General features: G+C 39.6%; 2 protein-coding genes across 2 annotated transcripts in view; both read right to left on the bottom strand.

Moving 5' to 3' along the window:
• Positions 1–4,176: 4,176 nt before the first annotated feature.
• On the bottom strand, positions 4,177–6,734 carry LOC141994314 (migration and invasion enhancer 1-like). Its single transcript, XM_074964517.1, has 4 exons — positions 6,653–6,734; positions 5,928–6,014; positions 5,466–5,542; positions 4,177–4,431 (listed from the first exon to the last, which is right to left on the bottom strand). Exons 1-4 carry the CDS (start codon positions 6,732–6,734, stop codon positions 4,348–4,350), a joined length of 330 nt encoding a protein of 109 aa, XP_074820618.1. The 3' UTR covers positions 4,177–4,347.
• A 4,112-nt stretch (positions 6,735–10,846) lies between these two features.
• The window catches only part of TRPM7 (transient receptor potential cation channel subfamily M member 7), a 129,560-nt gene continuing 122,351 nt past the window's right edge, over positions 10,847–18,055 (bottom strand). Inside the window, exon 40 of the mRNA XM_074966399.1 lies at positions 10,847–11,970. Within this exon, the coding sequence (XP_074822500.1) occupies positions 11,840–11,970 (131 nt within the window). The 3' untranslated portion in view covers positions 10,847–11,839. The remainder of the gene's footprint in view (positions 11,971–18,055) is intronic.

The following is an 18,055-nucleotide window of genomic DNA, read 5'->3' as shown; positions in this document are numbered from 1 at the left end:
GGCAGCCAAATCCCCAAAAGCTGGTGGTTATTCCAATACTTAGATTTACCAAGCCAGAATAAAACAGCTTCTTTATTACCTTACTGGTTACTCAGAAGTCCAAACAACAGTTCCCTTAAAGTGATCCAGCCTCAAGCCTCCATCCAGGTACCCGTGTCAAATATGATGAAAATTTCTATAAATCTTATTTCACTATATAAAAGAAAAGGTTCTACCAATCCCAAAGGATCGGACACATTACCTCCCAGGTTAATGAATGTTTCAGATCTTACTGTTCTGTGAACTCCTAGCAGGCCTGACACACTTACTACACCTAACACACTACTGTCATCGTATTGATCTGTAAACCTGTCATGTGTCGTATCAAATAAAAGCTGGTGACATACAGTCAATATCATCATCGTGTGATGTATGGATGGATGGTGTGTACGGATGCTCACTGGAGGACATCACCATCTGAACGCCAGTAGGTCAACCTGACTCTTGAGATGAAGACTTTTGGGGAATATAAAGAAAAGAAAAAGGGCATCTCGTTCCCCATCACTTAGGGAACAAAAAGGTCAGCGCTCTTTGCATCTATGAATGATGGCTCCCCAGCTATGAGGGTTGGTGAGGCTGAAAAAGGGACTGTAGAGGTGAGAAAACTGCTTCGATAAAGCTTGGAGCCTGCTAAGGCTACATGTAAGTTCTTAGAAGCGTGTTATTCTTTTGTTTGATTTGTTACCAGTTTCTATTATCTCTGCTTAGTATCACTTAAATCTCTGTCTTTATTAATAAACTTCTCTTTGGTTTATTATAAATTCCACTCAGTGCTGTTATACTAAAGCAAGGTGGGCATCCTTTGCTGAGCCAGCAGACTGGTTTCTCTTCTGTCTCTTTGAGACAGCGGACTCAGTATTCTGTGGGCATCCAGTGACAGGGGCTGGATGCTGCAGAGGAATGGTTTTTCAAGAGGTTTTGGGAAGTAGGTGCACCAAGAGTTCCCTGCAAGGCAAGGAAAGGTCTGGCAGAATCCTGAGGAGTCTATTGGAAGCCGACACCCAGTCTAGCTGCAGCAGATCTCTCGCTCGCTTAGGCAGAAGGGTAACAAGGTGACCTACCATTCTGGACAACCCAAGAACACTACGTAGAAAGAAGTTACCAAGTGGAAGATAAATAATGAAGCCATAAGGAGAGTCACTTCTCAGCTGCTGGCAGGTAGGGTCAGGATTGAACCTAAAGGACACTCATAATGTGATGTCAAGGAAAGAAGTCAAAGTAAAGTTCTGGTAGTTGAATTCCAACAGCTTAAAAATCTTTCTTGTAGTGAACCTCCCGTCTGTTTCATTTTACTGGGAATTGTGCTGTTGTGTGATCAAACTGCACAAGCACCCCCCACAAAGAATGATATGAAAGCCATCACTTCACTGGGTTATGTAGCTGTGCTTTCAAAAACCTTAACAAATCTGAAAACTGCCCCTAACAATGGGTCTATTTACCCCCAAATAAATCACAGATCCCTTCAGAGCACTGGTAAGTTTTTTGTTGTTGTTGCTGCTGTTTTTGTTCTGTTTTAAACACAAAAGCAGCAATGGAAGATATTCCTAATTATCTGACCTGAGAATAATTATTTTGAAGTGTGAAAAAATGTGCTAGGCCCTTGTCACAACAACATGTGAAAAAGGATGCCTTATCTTGGATTGGTACAACAAACATTGCAATTTGTTTGAACACAGAGAATGTACCATAAGGATTGATTCTTTACATTAACTTGGAGATATGGTTTAAAAGTGCCAGGATTTGCTGTTTCTGTAACAGCCTAAAAACCATTAATCTTTGTAGCCAGAAGTCTGAGTACAGTTTCTAGTAGCTATTTATGTAAGGTTATTCTTTGCTAAAAAAAAATTTTGTCTACTTTGGTTTTGCTCTCCTCACACTAGAGCAGGTTTCCTGAATTACGCAAGACTGGGTTTTTATTAGTCAGTTTGATGGTGGTGTAGAGTTACGTTTCCTGCTTCATCACCCAGTGATTTCTATATTTTTAAGCAAATGGAGGAAAACTGTACCTATCAGTCCCATATGAAAGTCACATCATGCTGCATGAAAGAGGTCACTGTAATGACAATGGACTTTTCAGGAACACATTTACCAGTGCACCTGAACTGCACTTCCTTTAAGTGTCAACTCAATGGCACAGGCTATCCAGCAGTTGTTCTGGGAGAACCAGAGGAGTGATGCTTCAGATGACTCAGTGCCCTACTGCTAGACAACTCAAGAGCAGTCAGTCAGGGGAGAGCAACCCCGTAAGATATCAGAATCAAGAACGCCTCAGAATAAAGAAGAATTTTGCTAGTTAGTATCAGGTTTGTACAGGATAAGCTAGAGGGGAGTGTATCTGTGCTCTGCAATTGACTGGGCTGGGAAACTTATTAAAAGAGAGGGAATATAATGCCCTGGACACCCAGTGCTCATCCAGGAGCTTAGTTTGTAAAGATCTATGGCAGTATCCATTGCTGCTGCTCCTGACACTAGATAAGTAGAAACTATATATTCATTTCAATGTCCCTTACTAAACTACAAGATGTCAGGCTTTCCCTTAAGTAATATGCAAAGCCCCATCTGTTCCAGGATTCTGTGACTAGCACAATTTGCCACAAATTTCACTGCCAGCCACAGTCCTGTGTTTCAGAATCTAAGGTTTTAGTTTAAAAAAAAAAAAAAAAAGAAGTTTCAGCCCTTGTGGTCGTGAAGAAAATATTGAAAAATGAATAAAGTGTAACTGAGGCAGATGCTGTCTTCCTGAGCCTGCAAACAGCTGGAAGCAATAGCTCCAAGAGGTGTGAATTTCCTCATTCCTCAAAATGGGTTAATGCAATGATGACAATTTATGTATTAACACTTAGCTATATCTCTGCTGATCAGTCTTCATTTTAGCAAAAACATCCACCTAATATGCTTATTAAACAATTCCAAACTGCCTCTCCAAATGCCAAAACTCCAACATGTCCCTTCCCAGTTGCCAAAAAATACAGCTTGCCCTCAGTGTCTTACATGATGCAAATCTGAATTGTCAGGATATAAGTCTACATGATACTGAAATAAGAAAGGGGGGTGAGGAGAGTGTAAAACTAAACTGAATTTAATATCAGGATAAATAGGAGCTACTGATCCTACTGTATTATTCACCTTCACATTTAACTACTTTAAAAGCACTTTCTAAAATTTATCTGGAGCTGCTACATAATTCTGAGTCTGCCACACCAGAATGCTGCAGAATCCAGAAGACCTGCCACAGAATTCTGGTTCAGCTTCCTGGAGTGTGCTCATGCCTTGGCTATGTAGAGTAAAAGGTGGCTCTTTTTAACAGCATTTTGTGGATTTCTTACTAAGCATTCCTAGAAAAAATATTTTCTACAATTATGCCGTATGTAAATATTCTGAATAGTTCTGTCACCAGTTCTAAACAAATCAGAAGAATTGTTGTTTTTTAAAATTAAATAGACTAAAATATGCAGTTCTCCAGTTGCTTGTGGTATCTGATGACCCTGATGTGAATAATTTTAAGAATCAAGAGGCACCTGAGTCCCTAATTGACTCTTCTACCTTAATGTCCCACCTGCTGGCTCTGCTTCTGGAAATGAGAAATTTCATTTAGGACTGCAACTACTGACGTATCAACTTGTAAAAAACCAACATTGGACTTCACTTCAGGAAGAGAGATTATAAAATAAGAAAAGAGACTTCCCATATCTGTAAATGGAAAAACCTGTTGCACAATAGCTTTGAACTCCTTGAACGTGCATTCCTTTCTGTGCAAACATACATACTAGAGTGAAGGCTTCATTATATAGCTAACAAATCTGAGTGCTCTAGCATAAGGTTCTCTAATTGTCTGCAGTGCTTTGATTTAAGTTAAGCACAGCCATGGAGCATCTCAGTGATCAGGGAATCTATGATGGAGCCATCCACTCTCAGTGGCAATCACAGTTGAGTTTGTCTGTTTCTCCCATTATTTGGGATTATCCCTTTAATTTCCTTGCAAATTAAGACCACTGAAATAAAATGACATTAATCTTCTGATAGCAATGCATAGTATAGGAATGCTATACATAATATAGGAGTTCAAGCAGAAATTAGGGTAAACAAAAGTTAAGGGAAAAAACCACAGGTGGAAATTAAATTGCAAAGAAGTCATTTCTCTTTATTGTAGTTCAGTAAGACACACTTGAGCTCTGCATCCCAGGGAATAGTTTCTTGGTTTTTTTCCTGATTTTTATCATCTTTTTGACAAAAACAGTCATTAAAAGAATCTATTCCCAATTTGGAATCCAGGTGCCATTTCTAGTGGTTTAAATTCCATGGTTCCTTCTACTGAAGGATGCAAATTTTTTTGTTCCTGATGATCTTCTCACAGCTTCCTCCATCCTTAATTTTTTTGACTGCTTCCACAATCTAAAATCAAACCAAGACAGTAATACATCAGAACCCAAACTGCTATAGTTTTAGTGTTGGGGTGGGCAGCCCCCACGTCGTCAGGCAGGAAGGGGTTAATGAACTGCCTTGAGTCCCAGAAATTAAGACTAGCCCTGGCTCGATTTACTGAAGTTCCTTTGGAATTAAGATATCTGTGAATATTCTAAAACACTGCTCTCCATTTGGATTCCAGGGACTTTCCCCACCGTTACTATTTAATCCACCTGCCTATGCACTTAGCTGTCCTAATCTTGGCCTCCTCTCCCCTCACTGTGATGAAATCCTCTTGAAGGCGTTTCTGGTTCAGTGTAACAGCACACAGCTTTGACAGCTTAATGCATCGAGTGCCAAACAGCAGTACCATTTTTTAAATCTCACCTTATAAAACATCCTTTTCTCTTCAGCCTGGGACTAAGGTGTATACGGCATTTTGTGATGTATGCATAATAAAAATAATTACTTATCGTGATTGGCCAGGAGACAATGGGAGCTAGCTGCTAAGCGGAATACTACTAGTAAAGGTGGGGATGGCAGTGAGAAGAGCACATGGTGTCGCTGACACTGGGAAGGAGGCTGTGCACTATAGTGGGAGGTGAAGAAGTAGCCACCAAATGCTGCCAGGAGGAAGGAGAGAACTCTGCTGCAAGGGATGGGAAAGCAGCCTGCAACATCTGGTTTGAGGAGATTGGCTGCTCAGCTGCAACAGGGGTGTGGAACGGAAAAGGCCTGCGTCTGCGTGGTAACCCAGTGCTTGTCAAAAGCACTGGAATTTACCAATGGTAACCCTCCTAAAAAGGGTGGGCTGCCATTGGCTAAGGGCTGCTGACACCCATGCATGCAGGAATATGACTAACCTTTCTAGCTTCCACCCACAATCTGGGCCCTTTATCTGCGACCATATTTTTTTTTGGCACTGGGTCAGTCAAGCTGCTGCCTTTCTGTGGGGTGATGCACAGGCACATTTGCTATCTGAGACTCTAGTACACAGTCTAACACCAACAATCAGAACTTACATCTTCTGAAAAAGGAAAGCCAGAGGTTTCGATCTTAGAAAATATCAGCTTGCCATTTATCTTCACTTCAAAGCTTCCTGCAAGAGAGAGATTTTCAGGTGCTATTCTAACAACATTTGTTGGGCCCATTTCTAATTAATAATGGTCTACCTCAGTTGAAACCCCACCTCCCTGCCCAAAGTTTTTGGGAAAATCAGCTTTTGTATGTGAATCTGGGTTGGACCCCGTCTTTTATACTGCTAACACATTTTCCATGTGACCATCAGCATATCTTACATGTTAACTCACTAATGATGATACAGCATTCTGTCATAAACAGCAAAAAGCAAGATCAGGACTTCCCTATGATTAATATACAGTTTAACTGACACTCCAATTGATGATAGTGCTTATACATTTTCTACAAGACTTAGTAGCACTTGGTACTATTAATAAAACCTGTGTATTATTGCAATATCTTACCTTTCCTTCCCACTTCGCCTGAAATCTCCGCATCAGGAACTTGCTCCTTGATTTTCTTGGCAAGCTCCTGATAACGGGCTGTGTACCCTCATCCTCCACTATAAAACCAAAGAGCCAAAAAAGGTTTAGCATCTATAAATCACTAATTAGCTTTAGGTTGGCAATTATGGATTAAGGATACATAGTTATACTAGAATTTCTAGCGTAAATGTACAAAGTGAAATCCTGGCCCAATTGAAGTCAATGGCAAAACTTGCATCAACTTCAATGGGGCCAGGATTTTACCCAAGTCTTTTCTTACAGTGAGATCATCATCTACGGTCAGTCACACACAAGGATCAGCAATGTTGCTGTGCTACTAAACAGCAACACTACTAAACTGATTTGGGAATTTCTCGTGCTGTATTTCTCCAGGGAGACACTTCTGTTATCACAGACTGGTGATTATAAACCTATAAGTCTACCAGTAACCTGCAGGTTAAGGTTTCTTTATTGTTGCAAGCTGATATGTATTAACTTGCCCATTAATACAGCCTCTCTCAGATATTTCTTAAAACTACAGTATGTATAAATTACCCTCCGGTAGGATTAAGTTTTATTTTTAAAGAGTGTGGGTGTAAATTATTTTCTTCACTATGGAAAAAGGTGTGGTTTTAAAATAAGCTAATTAATATGTGTTTAAAAACCCTACCGTGTTATGGCAATTTGTATTTTAACACATTCACCAAGTTTCTTGGAAACAAAGACTGCTTCATAAAAGGAGGAAATCTTAGATATGTTTCCAAACTGGTCTTCTGGAATTTGCATTATGAGCCTTCTTTTGTGGTGACCAGTTTAAGAGGTTTTCTGATTGCCTACTCCAATTCAAGAGTCATTGCTGGCTTAAGTTTTCTAAATTTTTGTGATTCTAGTCTAACAGAGGCAGAGATCTGAATATAGCAATGATGTTGCTCCTACTGCAACTTCTTGGGCAGGATATCAGGAGAGCCCAAAACTACATTGCTTATGGTTACTTTGTAATTGCCACACAAAATGCAGTTTAGGGCAGTCTATTTCTGAGGTTCCCAAGAACCTCTCCTGAACAAGACATGCAGAAGAGTTACACAGGCAGGAATAAGATGAGACAGACAGAACAAGGACAATACACAAAATGGGCAGAGGGAAGAGAAATGGAAAAGGGAAGGTGTTATTTTTAAACCATGTAGGATACACCTTAAATATAATAATTAGCATTAGCAGATCTGTTAACAAGTGATGTACCTACCAACTCTGATTCATCTTCAGAACACTTCTGCTGAGATAGTTAAGTACTATAACTTCCACATTACAAATAGGGAAACTGAGGGAAAGTAGTGAAGTGATCTGGCAGTAAGGGGCAGAGTGGGATTTTAACTCAGGATTTCCTGACTCCCATTCCTGTGTTTATTCCTCCAGCCCACACTGACACCACGTAAATTTACATCAACCAAGCATGCAACATTGTAGTGCAATTCTGGAGATGTGCACAAAGTGACATGTTTTATTCAGCTTCTGCATTCCACAAAAAAATTATAGCCCTTTTATATAAAGTCAAATACACTGTTATTCATACTATATTTGGACAATGACTCATAGCAGCCGTAAAAACAAGGCATAGGGAGGAAGCAGAAATTAAGAGTTATACTGAAAGTTACTGTAGATTAAAAACTTTAAAATATGATTTTGTTCCTTGTACAAACTAGCAGAAGTCTATTTTACATTCTTCTCAATGAACTACTGCAAATTATATACTTTTAAAAAAATATAGCTAATATATATATTGATAGATCAAAATTCTCATTGGCTGGTACTAATCTGAGATACTAAAATGTATTGAACCAGCATATAAATTAATGTTATATGTTTAACCTTATTTTGTGAAATTCAAACTAAGGCCCAGATCTGATCAATAGGATCTGGGCAGACTGCAAAGCATGGGTGCAGCAAGTCCACCTCTATGCCGAAACTGACTTAATTTTCCACACAAAACACTCATAAAAAGGAACAAACGTTAACTATAAGAAGAGAAATAGTTGCATAATATCCAGAAGCCTCTCCAGAAGTGTCATTAGTACAATACATTTTAAAAATCTAAGTGATCTCTTACCAGTATTCAACATGCACTGTTACTCCCATGCTTTCTGTTAAAATCTCTTTTTCCTCTTGCTGTTATAAATTGTGTGGTATTGATTTAGAAACAACCAGAAAAAACTTGGGTAGCTGTGGAAAAGTGCAGTCACAGGCTGAAAAACAAGTGCCGCTCCTCTCCCAGGTCACATGGCTGACCATCGGTAGCTAGGGAACCAGCCCTCTGGGTGGACTCACCTTTTATGTACTTTCGTGACAGTGCAGTTAGATTGTTTAGCTCTGACATACGTCAGCACCTAAATACTGCAAGGGAACAGTCCTTAATACCTTCTGTTGCATTTGACTGATTGTTTTATTTTAAATTAACAAATTAATAACATTAAAAGGTTCTGGATGAAAGGGATATTGATGGCTGAGGAAGTGAGATTGCACTTTATTTTACAGGAAGTTGAGTCAACAGCAAAGAAAATGCCTAGTCTTTTTATGATCACATATTATGCACGAGTCCATCAGAATGCTTTTTAAAAAAATAAACAATGAAAAAATTTTGGAAATTCTAGCTGAATGTGTCAGCTAAAGAATATCTTCTGGGGAAAATATTTCTTTAATTGTGTAAAGTCAACAACAAATGCTCCTTCAGTATGAAGATCAATTCAGAGTTCCATATTTTCATTATAAAGGAAAAGAGAAAATTTTAATACATATCTTTTAACAATAGTTTAAGAACATACTAAAATCAGTTAATTGCCATTTGTTTTCAGATGGTTCAGAACAATTCTCCTGAATTGGAATAGATTTTAATCTTTTATTTTCAAAAATGTAGAAACTTGTTGAAAATATGGACTTTCAGTATTGTACCTATTTCTCCTATCTGATATTTTAAAGTATGCAGTGGATAGTTTAAAGCAGAGGTCTGAAACCTGAGGTAAAGGCACCAACTATGGTGAATTATGAATCTGTTTTTGGGGATAGGGAAAGGATGTTGAATATACTTTGCTGATTCTTATGCTCAGTCATGGAGAAAATGAGCAATCTTTACACACTTAAATTTAAACCTGGTCAGTTACGATCTTGATCCCTGCTCCCTCTAAATTTAGCTGAAACCAAACCAATTAGCATGGAATATCATGCATGTTCCAACAGGGAGAATTATGTTAGATAATTTGAGGTTAGTGGGACAATGCATTTGGCACTTAAGAGTATTGAAAATTAAGGGCTATTCACTTTTGAAAAAGTCCTGCTCTTTTTTCACCACATCTCAAACAGCTTGGGAAACTGTTTGCTTTTAATTTTTGTTGTTGTTGATCTCAAGGAGAATTAGCGCCTTAAGGACTATTTTTGAGATTGTGATTTTCTTAATTCTGGAATCAGAGCCGTCCCGTCCATAGGAAGGACCAGGACAACCATGCTTTGAGGGGCTCCACACTTCAGGGTCCAAAGGGCCTGGGGGGTTAGTGGGTAACCTGGTGCCGGCAGCAGGGGTGGGACAGGAGTGGAATGGGGGTGGAGACTGGGCTGGAGGATGGGGGGGTTGTCCCTGGCCCAGGGATGGCCCTGTCCGGAATTATTTTATATTTTATCTGGCACTAGGAAACCTGTAAATCTTATGAAACAAATGTGTTCTCGAGATGGCAATGTACATGGGATTAGACTCACCCACAGCTCAATACTCAAACTCCTGCAGGGAATTCCAAGTCCTGCACATAACTTGCAAGCTTTGCAGGAGTACTGGTCCTAATGCATTCTCTGCTCCATAGTGGAGTTGCTATCTGTCACACATCAAGATTTCAAAAGTTCAAAAATGGGTTTCAAAAACTAAATTCACATACCCACACTCACCCAGAGTTCTATTACATTTTTTTCCTGTAGTAACTGAAATGTTTTTATAATCTTGCTTCTATTATATGTCCTTCCAGGCCCTTGATCATATCCCTGAAAAACTGCCTGTGGTAGACACTCCCTCTGAACACATCGTTATCTGGTTCATTAAATGTTAGTTTTGCTTGGCTAAAATATAATGATACAGGAATTAAGTTGAAAGACCAGATTTACATATTAAAACTTGTCTTCCAGTTTACTTAACAGCAATAAAGACAGAACTGCAACCACACCGACTGCTCAGGCTACCCCATAATTTTATATACATATAACTTTAATTAAGCAATGTGTTTCTAATGCTAAATAAACATTTTAATTAGCTTAAAATTTTTATATTCATATTTATTCATTATTCAAGTTATTACATAGTTGTCCAATAGGGGAGTTTTTACATTTTCCTCAAGCTTCTGGCATTAGCCACCTTTGAACAAGGATACCTGACTAGATGGATCACTCGCCTGATCTAATATGGCAATTTCTATGCTCCTGCATAAACTCATATTCGCCCCAAGAAACCTTAAGACATCCCTTTCAGATAAGGACAGCAGAAGTCTGTAAACAAGAATAAATTTATTTTAGATTTAAAGATTTAATGATATACAAAATGTATATAGTGTTATATCTTTAATACACTTTACCTTTCCCCCATCAACATAAAACACGATTTAAACAGCTATTGTGTTCGTGCCTTAGGTTTGTATCTATAAGATACACTACTGAATAAAAAAAATTTATAGAGCTTTATATTGCCCTTCAATTAAAAATTACAAATTAGTACCTATGTAACAAACAAAATAAAAATCGCAGCATGAAACTTCAGTTGGACAACAGGTTTTTCTTGTTGAATACTCAACAAGATTTGGGACAGTTAAATTACATTTTATTGGCATAAAGTTGCATTGCAATCTCCCGTACTTTACATAATGGTAATCCAACCCTAGTCTTTTTTTAAATAAGTACCACAAACAACATAACATTAAAGATGTTTCTATACAATTTTAAATACATTTAAAAGTTCATGTGTACATTCTGATTTGATATACTGGTTTTATGAGATTTTTGGAAGGCATAACTTCGGAAGCAGTCATTACAAGAAAAAGCACTTCCCCGACTTGTTTCTTTTTTTTCTTTTTCTTTTTTTAAACAAGACAACTTCTTGTTTGGACCAGTATGTACTCTTTTCTACTATATGATGTAATTATACCAGTCTATCCTAGCTTTATTTGTTACCATTGGACAGTGACTTGATAAAACTGAAATGTATAAAAACAAGAAATTTCATTACACAATTAAGGCTCTATTCCATACAAACTGGCTTCACACCTATGAAGCTGAATCCTGATTCAGGAGACAAACTCTTTACTGGAATAGATCCATTTCTGACTTCAACCTCAGCATACTGGCACGATATACACAGATCCTTTGGATCCGTTCCCTTCCAAAGGCCAGATGAAAATACATGGCATCTAATGAGATGGGTCACTTCTGATAATGCCCAGGGAAACCTGACAATGAAGGAGGATGCAGTCTCCCATTTCTCTAGCTGGCTGACAGTAAACCAGCTGCCAAACAGACACTTTGCCTTAAAACATCCAAAAAAAAGTCCTTTTAGTCAAGAGCCTATTGCACCACAGGATTAGACGAACCTCCATTGGACAAAAGCAAAACTAAAAATAACCTTCTCCTAAAAAGATCCTTTAAAAACATTTCATAAATACTTGTCATTCAACCCTTAAAATAATCAGCTGCCAGCTCATCTCTGTAAATGGTTACCACAAGTTGTTAGGTCCTTAGATTATGGACCAGACATCAAAATTCCACTTATAATGCTTGGTTCTTTGTTTTGATCTCTCTTTCATCTGATTTTATGGAAGACAGATAATCTACAACTTAGTGACACTGTGTAAAGCCAGTGTTTGCTCATGTCATTACAGCATCAGGTGAATAGAACTAGTTGATTCTGATTCTTTGGTGCAGCTTCCAGGCTGAATTGTCAATTCGGGAGAATCATCCTGAGGAAATATAATTTTGTCAGGCGTATAGTCATTTCTCTTCAGATCTACATTGACAAAAGAAAAGACAAAACAACAACAAAATGAATGTTAATATTTCTTGGTTTGGTAAAATCAAAGGGCCATTAAAATCTTTAAAACACATTTAAAGATCTATGTATGCTTATATAACAAACATCTCCCGCCATGCCCCCAATGTAAAAAAGGGAGTTTAAAATGGGTTGTTAACTGTTTAGGCTACGTTAAGGAAACTCAGTTTTAAAGTCATTTTCAGAACCTCTCACTTCCTTTCTCTTCTGAACCCACTGTATTATAACAGAGCACTAGCTATCATTAAGGTTAAGAGCAACTTTTCTGTTTCTAGCTTGACTCTTCCAAGTGCTCTAAAATCTGCATGGTTGCTTGGATTTTCCTGACATTTGGAATGCCTCATGCTGTGGTGGGATGCTGTTAGTGACCCAAATTTGGGACCATCTGATGCCATCCCTAGAGAAGAAAACTGCTTATTAAAATTGACACGTTTTGGCAACAAATTTTTGCACACAGATAGAGATCAACCAGGGCTGAAATCATCACACCAGAGTCTCAAACACCTTCAACAGAAATCTGGAAAAGGTTGGAGGGCATATTGCTAAAATCTTCCTGTCAAGGTTTTATTATTATTTTGCGGAAATGAAATCAAAGTATTTTTGTACACAAAATAATGCTTGCTAGCATGGAAGAGGCACATTAGGGGGTAGAGGAGTTGGAGGAAATAGGGGTTAGAGGGGCTTGGGGCTGCATTGAGGGGAAGGGGGTTTATGGGAAAGGTGATTACAGGAAATGGGTGGTAGGAAAGGTGAAAGGGTTGTGGGGCTCACAGGGGCAAAGACACTAGGAAAGGAACATGGGGGTAAGTGATAGGGGGAGAATAGGGGCAGTGACACATGTCAGAACCACATTCTTCCCTTCTGTGATTGTGCCAAGATCTGCCCCCCCATCCCACTATGTGCAATCTGAACCCCTCTTCATGCCCCCCTCATGGGAGCTGGAATATGGGAGGCCATGCCTCTTGGGTGGGTATCTGAACCCTACTCCTCCCCTCTGAGTGAGAGCCAGGTTCTGGGGTTTGTTTTTCTGGGTGAGTGTCTGAGCCCCTCTCCCTGTCCCCCTCATGTGAACTAAGATCTAGGGGTATGAGCCTATTGCCCTGCCTGACCCCTCCCCCATGTAAGCCACGGGAAGCTCTGCCCCACTGGTGAAAAGCATTGAACAATCATGCTCAGCCCATTAACCTGGAACACACTGCTGAGACTAAGGTGAGGAACTGAGAATGGGTATGTAAGATACATATCACAAACTCTTCAGAACTGGGGAGGAGGAATGGGAACATTCACTGACATGAATAGATTAGCTCACCTGTCTCAGAGCTATTGTTTTAGGTTATATGCACCTCCAAAGAGTGTTCTCATTCATCTGAGACCATCACATGGATATGATTGGGCCATTTCAGACCTCTCTGAGCCTTCTATGCCTTCAGGATTATCCTGTGCTGGATATCTGCATATTGCAAAGCCGCTGCTGATGATTTATTTTATACAATATTACAGTGGAGCACTAGTTCTGCTACTGTTAAGATTGAGAAGATTTTTCTGTTTAAATTTTTTTTTCTAAGTGTTCCAAAATCCACATACACATCCTGATGGTCTTGAAATTTGCTGTGCCTTATAGGGGCACAGGATAAGGTTAGTGATCCAAATTTGGGGACATTTGCACAAGATGTTTCTGAGATCCCGCCTCCCCTGATTTCCCCCCCCCCCCCAGCTTTTCTTACAATTCACAGATTCTACCAACTTTTTTTGTGCACACTTGGCACAAAAAAATGTTAATGGTTTAATGGGACAGGAAGGGGAGAGTGAGCTGGAAATGGTGGCTGGGTGGGTGGGGAGACACCAGTCTTCTCTCACATGCTTAAAGTTACTGTAATCACCAAGTAACAAAACAATCAAATTCTGAAGACATAGACCACGTCTGAGATTTCTCTCACTGGCTCTGTAAACAACTACACGCTCCAAACTTTTCAAAGTAAGAGTATAATTCCCATTCCACTTAAACAAAGTGTACCTGTGGGGTGAAGTAAGTGTGTGAGAGAGGAGTGGGGGAACACTTAGGAAACACATAGCAACCATGTGACCTCGTGGAGAAAGGCAGTGAACTGGGAGCTCTATTCCTGGCTTTGCCACTGGCCAAGTGGTGACTGGCTAAGGCATATCAGTGCTTTGTACCTCAGCTTCCGCATCTCTATAAGGGGAATAATGATGTGTCCCTCCTTGAGATCTACCAAAGACTTATGTAAGAGCTAGGTATTATTACCTGTTCACGGGAGCAATTGAAAATTACTAAATGACCATTAACTCCTACCATCAACATTTATCTTTCTGTTAAAAAAACTAGGAAATTAAATGGCAAAAAAACCTTTGTTAATGCAGCATTACAGTTGTCTGGCAATAGCTTGTGCCCTTCCAGAAGCTCAAGTTCAGCAAAACTCAAGTTGTGAAAACCAGGAAATACAGAGTTAAGATACACAACCATGTAACCTTAATTCTGTCCTCTTTGAGCAATGGCCAATACATTCATAGCACACATACTCATATTCTGCCTTTGTCCTGTACTGAAGAGTAGCTCCCTACACTCATACACTTAGCCTGCGCCACAGTAAAAACATCACCTTCCTTATTTTTACAACTCCTTCAGCCTTTTACTACCTCTTCACCCTTATGCACATGATGCCATCTAACACTTTCACTTATCCTTCATAAAACCCCCAGACCACACTCACCTCCCACCTAAGGCCTCACAACCCCCACAACAAGACCACCCCTGTGCCCTACTAGTGACACAGCCTATGCAACACAGTGCTGAAATGAGGCATACTGGATCTCTCAAGGTACACATGCACCTTTTTCCTTTGATCTCACACACAGGACTCAGGGAGAGGGGCTCACATACACCACAGTTCATCTCAGATGACAATCACAGCTCTTCCACCATTCCAGCTACATTTAACACAGTGAAAGCAGATGGAGTTCATGTAGCTAATTCCCAGTGACTATTGCCAGCTCCAGAGAGGAAGAGTTAAGGTTGCTTGGGTGTGTACCTTAACTCTGTATTTCCTGGTTTTCACAAGTTTCAGATTTGCTGAATTCAGTGTTCTAAAAGGGCACGAGCTATCGCCAGATAACCTTAACTCTGCAGTAACAAAGTTTTGTGCCACTTAATTAAAAATATTAACACAGCCATTCTACTATGAAAATTGACTCCTTTTGTTGCCAATTATAGTGTATGATATTAAAAGTTTCAGGACAAGCCTAGAAGGCAGAACTGAGATTTATCGGTTACTGAAGTTTTCTAATTACCTGTAAAAGATATACAATTCAGGCAGCAGTAGTGCAATCTTCCCTTCATTACTTTACCAACCCTGACATGGAAGGACCATGTCTACGACTGAGGACAGTTTAGATTCTATATCCATTCAATCCAAGACCTGTCTATTGTGATAGTTCATAAAAGGAGTAAATTAGTTCCAATTATGTGGCTTTTTTTGTGATATGCTCATCACTTCAGTACAAACTAGATAAGGAACACCAACTCATTTTACATAAATCATCAGACTGCCATTAGGCAGTGGTAGCTTTCAGTCACTACAAACTTAGACTGGATTTGAACTGGCAAATGAGACATGAAAGACTCCATACCACTATTACTACTCCAAACTGAATCTTTGTAGAAATAGAATACTTATGAACTAAAATAACTCCACCACCTGGTTTAACATGCCGTAAGTTTTTGTGCTGATCTTATGCTACTTTTCCTGCCTTTATACCTCCCCTCAACCTTTCCCAATAATTTGTTTTGTATTAACTGGTGTACGCTACAGGTTACTTCGCTATAATTTATGTTGCTCTGGGATGTGAATAATCCACACCCTTGAGCAATGTAAGCTATACCAATTTAAGCGCTGGTGTAGACGGTGCTATGTCAGCAGGAGAGCTTCTTGCTGACACAGCTATTGCCTTTTGCGGAGGCAGGGGTTAAGAGCTCTCTCCCATCGACTTAGAGCGTCTCCATCACAAAGCTCTACAGTGGCGCAGCTGCATCGGTGCAACTGTGCCACTGTAAATGCTGTACTGTAGATGCAGCCTATGTTTATTTCCTTTTGTGTGAAATTGTTCTGCCTCAATTCTCCAGTTTAGTTCTCTAGTTTTCTATTTTTTAGATTGCCCTCAAACTTTTCAAGCCCTTGGCCACTGTGAAAAAATTATTTATATTTTTTCAGTCCCCTTTATAATTGAGAATTCCCATTCTTTTTTCTCCCCCTCACCCCGCCTAGTAAAATTGCAAGGGGTGTTAACACCATTTCAAAACAGTTAAGGAATTTAACATTGTTTGAGACTGATAGAAAATTTTGACAGATTGAAATTTACTTGTGTTCTTTGAAGACTTATTTTGTTGGAATAAAAAATTGTTTCACAGTGATGAAATCATAGCCATGAAATTAGCTATTGGGTTGCCAGACACTTCCTTTTACATGACCCAAGCTGGAGCAGGAAGGGGAAGAAGAGAATCGGTGCCCACAGGAACACATTCATCTCCAGAGCCTGAAATGGAACCCAAGATTCCTGAGTCTCACCATTCCTCTGTGAAGGGTTAAAATCCATTGCTAATGTAATAACCTGGCATATGGATTTGTGTACAGGCCCAAAGTCCAGAGTTTGGTAAAGAGGTCAGAGGCCTAGCAAATAGAGATTAGCTAAGAGAAAGCAGAAAAACCAAAGACAACCTTGCTTTTGCTAAAATATGCCTGGTCAGCAAAATCCCAGATGTCGGAGGCAATAATTGTGTCTTATTCAAAGTTGCAAATAGAACAAAAAAGCCCTGTTTCTGTTGTGTTAGTTTCTTTTGTAGGGAGATGTTCTTCCCACACATCCAACCTTGAGTTTATGAAAGGTTCAAGCATGTCAGTATAAGATATGGCCTCCTCCCACCTCCCTTTCCCAAGGACCAATGCCTGCCTTAAAACACAAATAAGCAACTTGAAAGACAATTTTTATTGCCATATACTGTCACTGTTTCTTTGCTTTTACCCCTAGATATGTATCTGCTGGACAATCAAAGGAGCTTCTTCATTCCCATGGACCCCAAATCAAAAGTCAACATACATATTTTATACTAATACATTTATTAAAGTACTAATTAAATGCTAAATGTTAATTTGTCAACTTAAGACCATGGGCGGAGACATTATGTAATCTTTGACCATTGGCTACTGTACTATCATGTCTTGCAGCTAAACCTATCCGGGGGTATGAAACTGCCTACTCCGTCCTTTCCCCCGCCCATGGAAAATCCATATATTCCATTGTAATCAATTGATTAACAGTGTCTCTGAGCCTAATAAGCAAGGTGACACTCCGTCAACGCTGTATGTAATAAACTCCTGTGCTTGAGCTCTACACGGTGTGGATTTATGTCCTTCAGTTTGGGGGCTCGTCTGGGATACAGGCTTGGGAGCTAATTGAGGAGCTAAGACTGAAATCCAAGAAGGAGGCGAGTATGTTTACTTTACCACCTCATTAGGCCGGGGATAGAAGTCTCTCATCCCCTTTCAGACACATCTTGTTTCCACTTTTTATATTTAAGTGTGAAGGAACCTAGATACGTGTAGTCCAAGCAGAGGGGTTAAATAAGGGTACCAATTGGGAGGGAAGACGAGTGCAAGAGGGTCATGTACAGTTTAAACTAAGGGGTGTTACAGGGACGTGAATAAACCACCAGCAAGCGATTTGCCGTGAGTTAAGCCCAGGACTGGCTGGATACGCAAGCAGTAGGCAGTGCAAACTTGTGGTCCCATTTCCTCATTGCACATAACATTGCAAGTCCTAGGGGAGTGCCCCCTCCCCAACATGTGACGTACATGCTTTTGAATCGCACAAAGTCTCCAACCAATAAGGCCGGCAGCTGTGTGTAACGTAAGACTGCACGGTAGTTAAAAAGAGGGGGGAGATGTCCTCATAAAAGGCTGTGGAGATTGAGGCCATAGCATAAAAAGGAGAAAAGGTAAATCCCCATCAAGGCTGACAGGTTGTAGAGATT

This window comes from Natator depressus, chromosome 10 (genome assembly GCF_965152275.1).
Source record: "Natator depressus isolate rNatDep1 chromosome 10, rNatDep2.hap1, whole genome shotgun sequence".
In the NCBI taxonomy this organism is placed as follows: domain Eukaryota; kingdom Metazoa; phylum Chordata; order Testudines; family Cheloniidae; genus Natator; species Natator depressus.
This window is presented reverse-complemented; position numbering and strand designations above follow the sequence as displayed.

What these genes read in the sequence shown, in the direction of transcription:
- LOC141994314 (XM_074964517.1), bottom strand. Translation starts at nt 6,734, where the DNA reads ATGCAAATTCCAGAAGACCAGTTTGGAAACATATCTAAGATTTCCTCC. An exon ending in CTTTGTTTCCAAGAAACTTG is followed by an intron (nt 6,015 to 6,652) that starts GTGAATGTGTTA and finishes GTGGAGGATGAG; the next exon opens with GGTACACAGCCCGTTATCAG. An exon ending in GCTTTCCTTTTTCAGAAGAT is followed by an intron (nt 4,432 to 5,465) that starts GTAAGTTCTGAT and finishes GTTTGATTTTAG; the next exon opens with ATTGTGGAAGCAGTCAAAAA.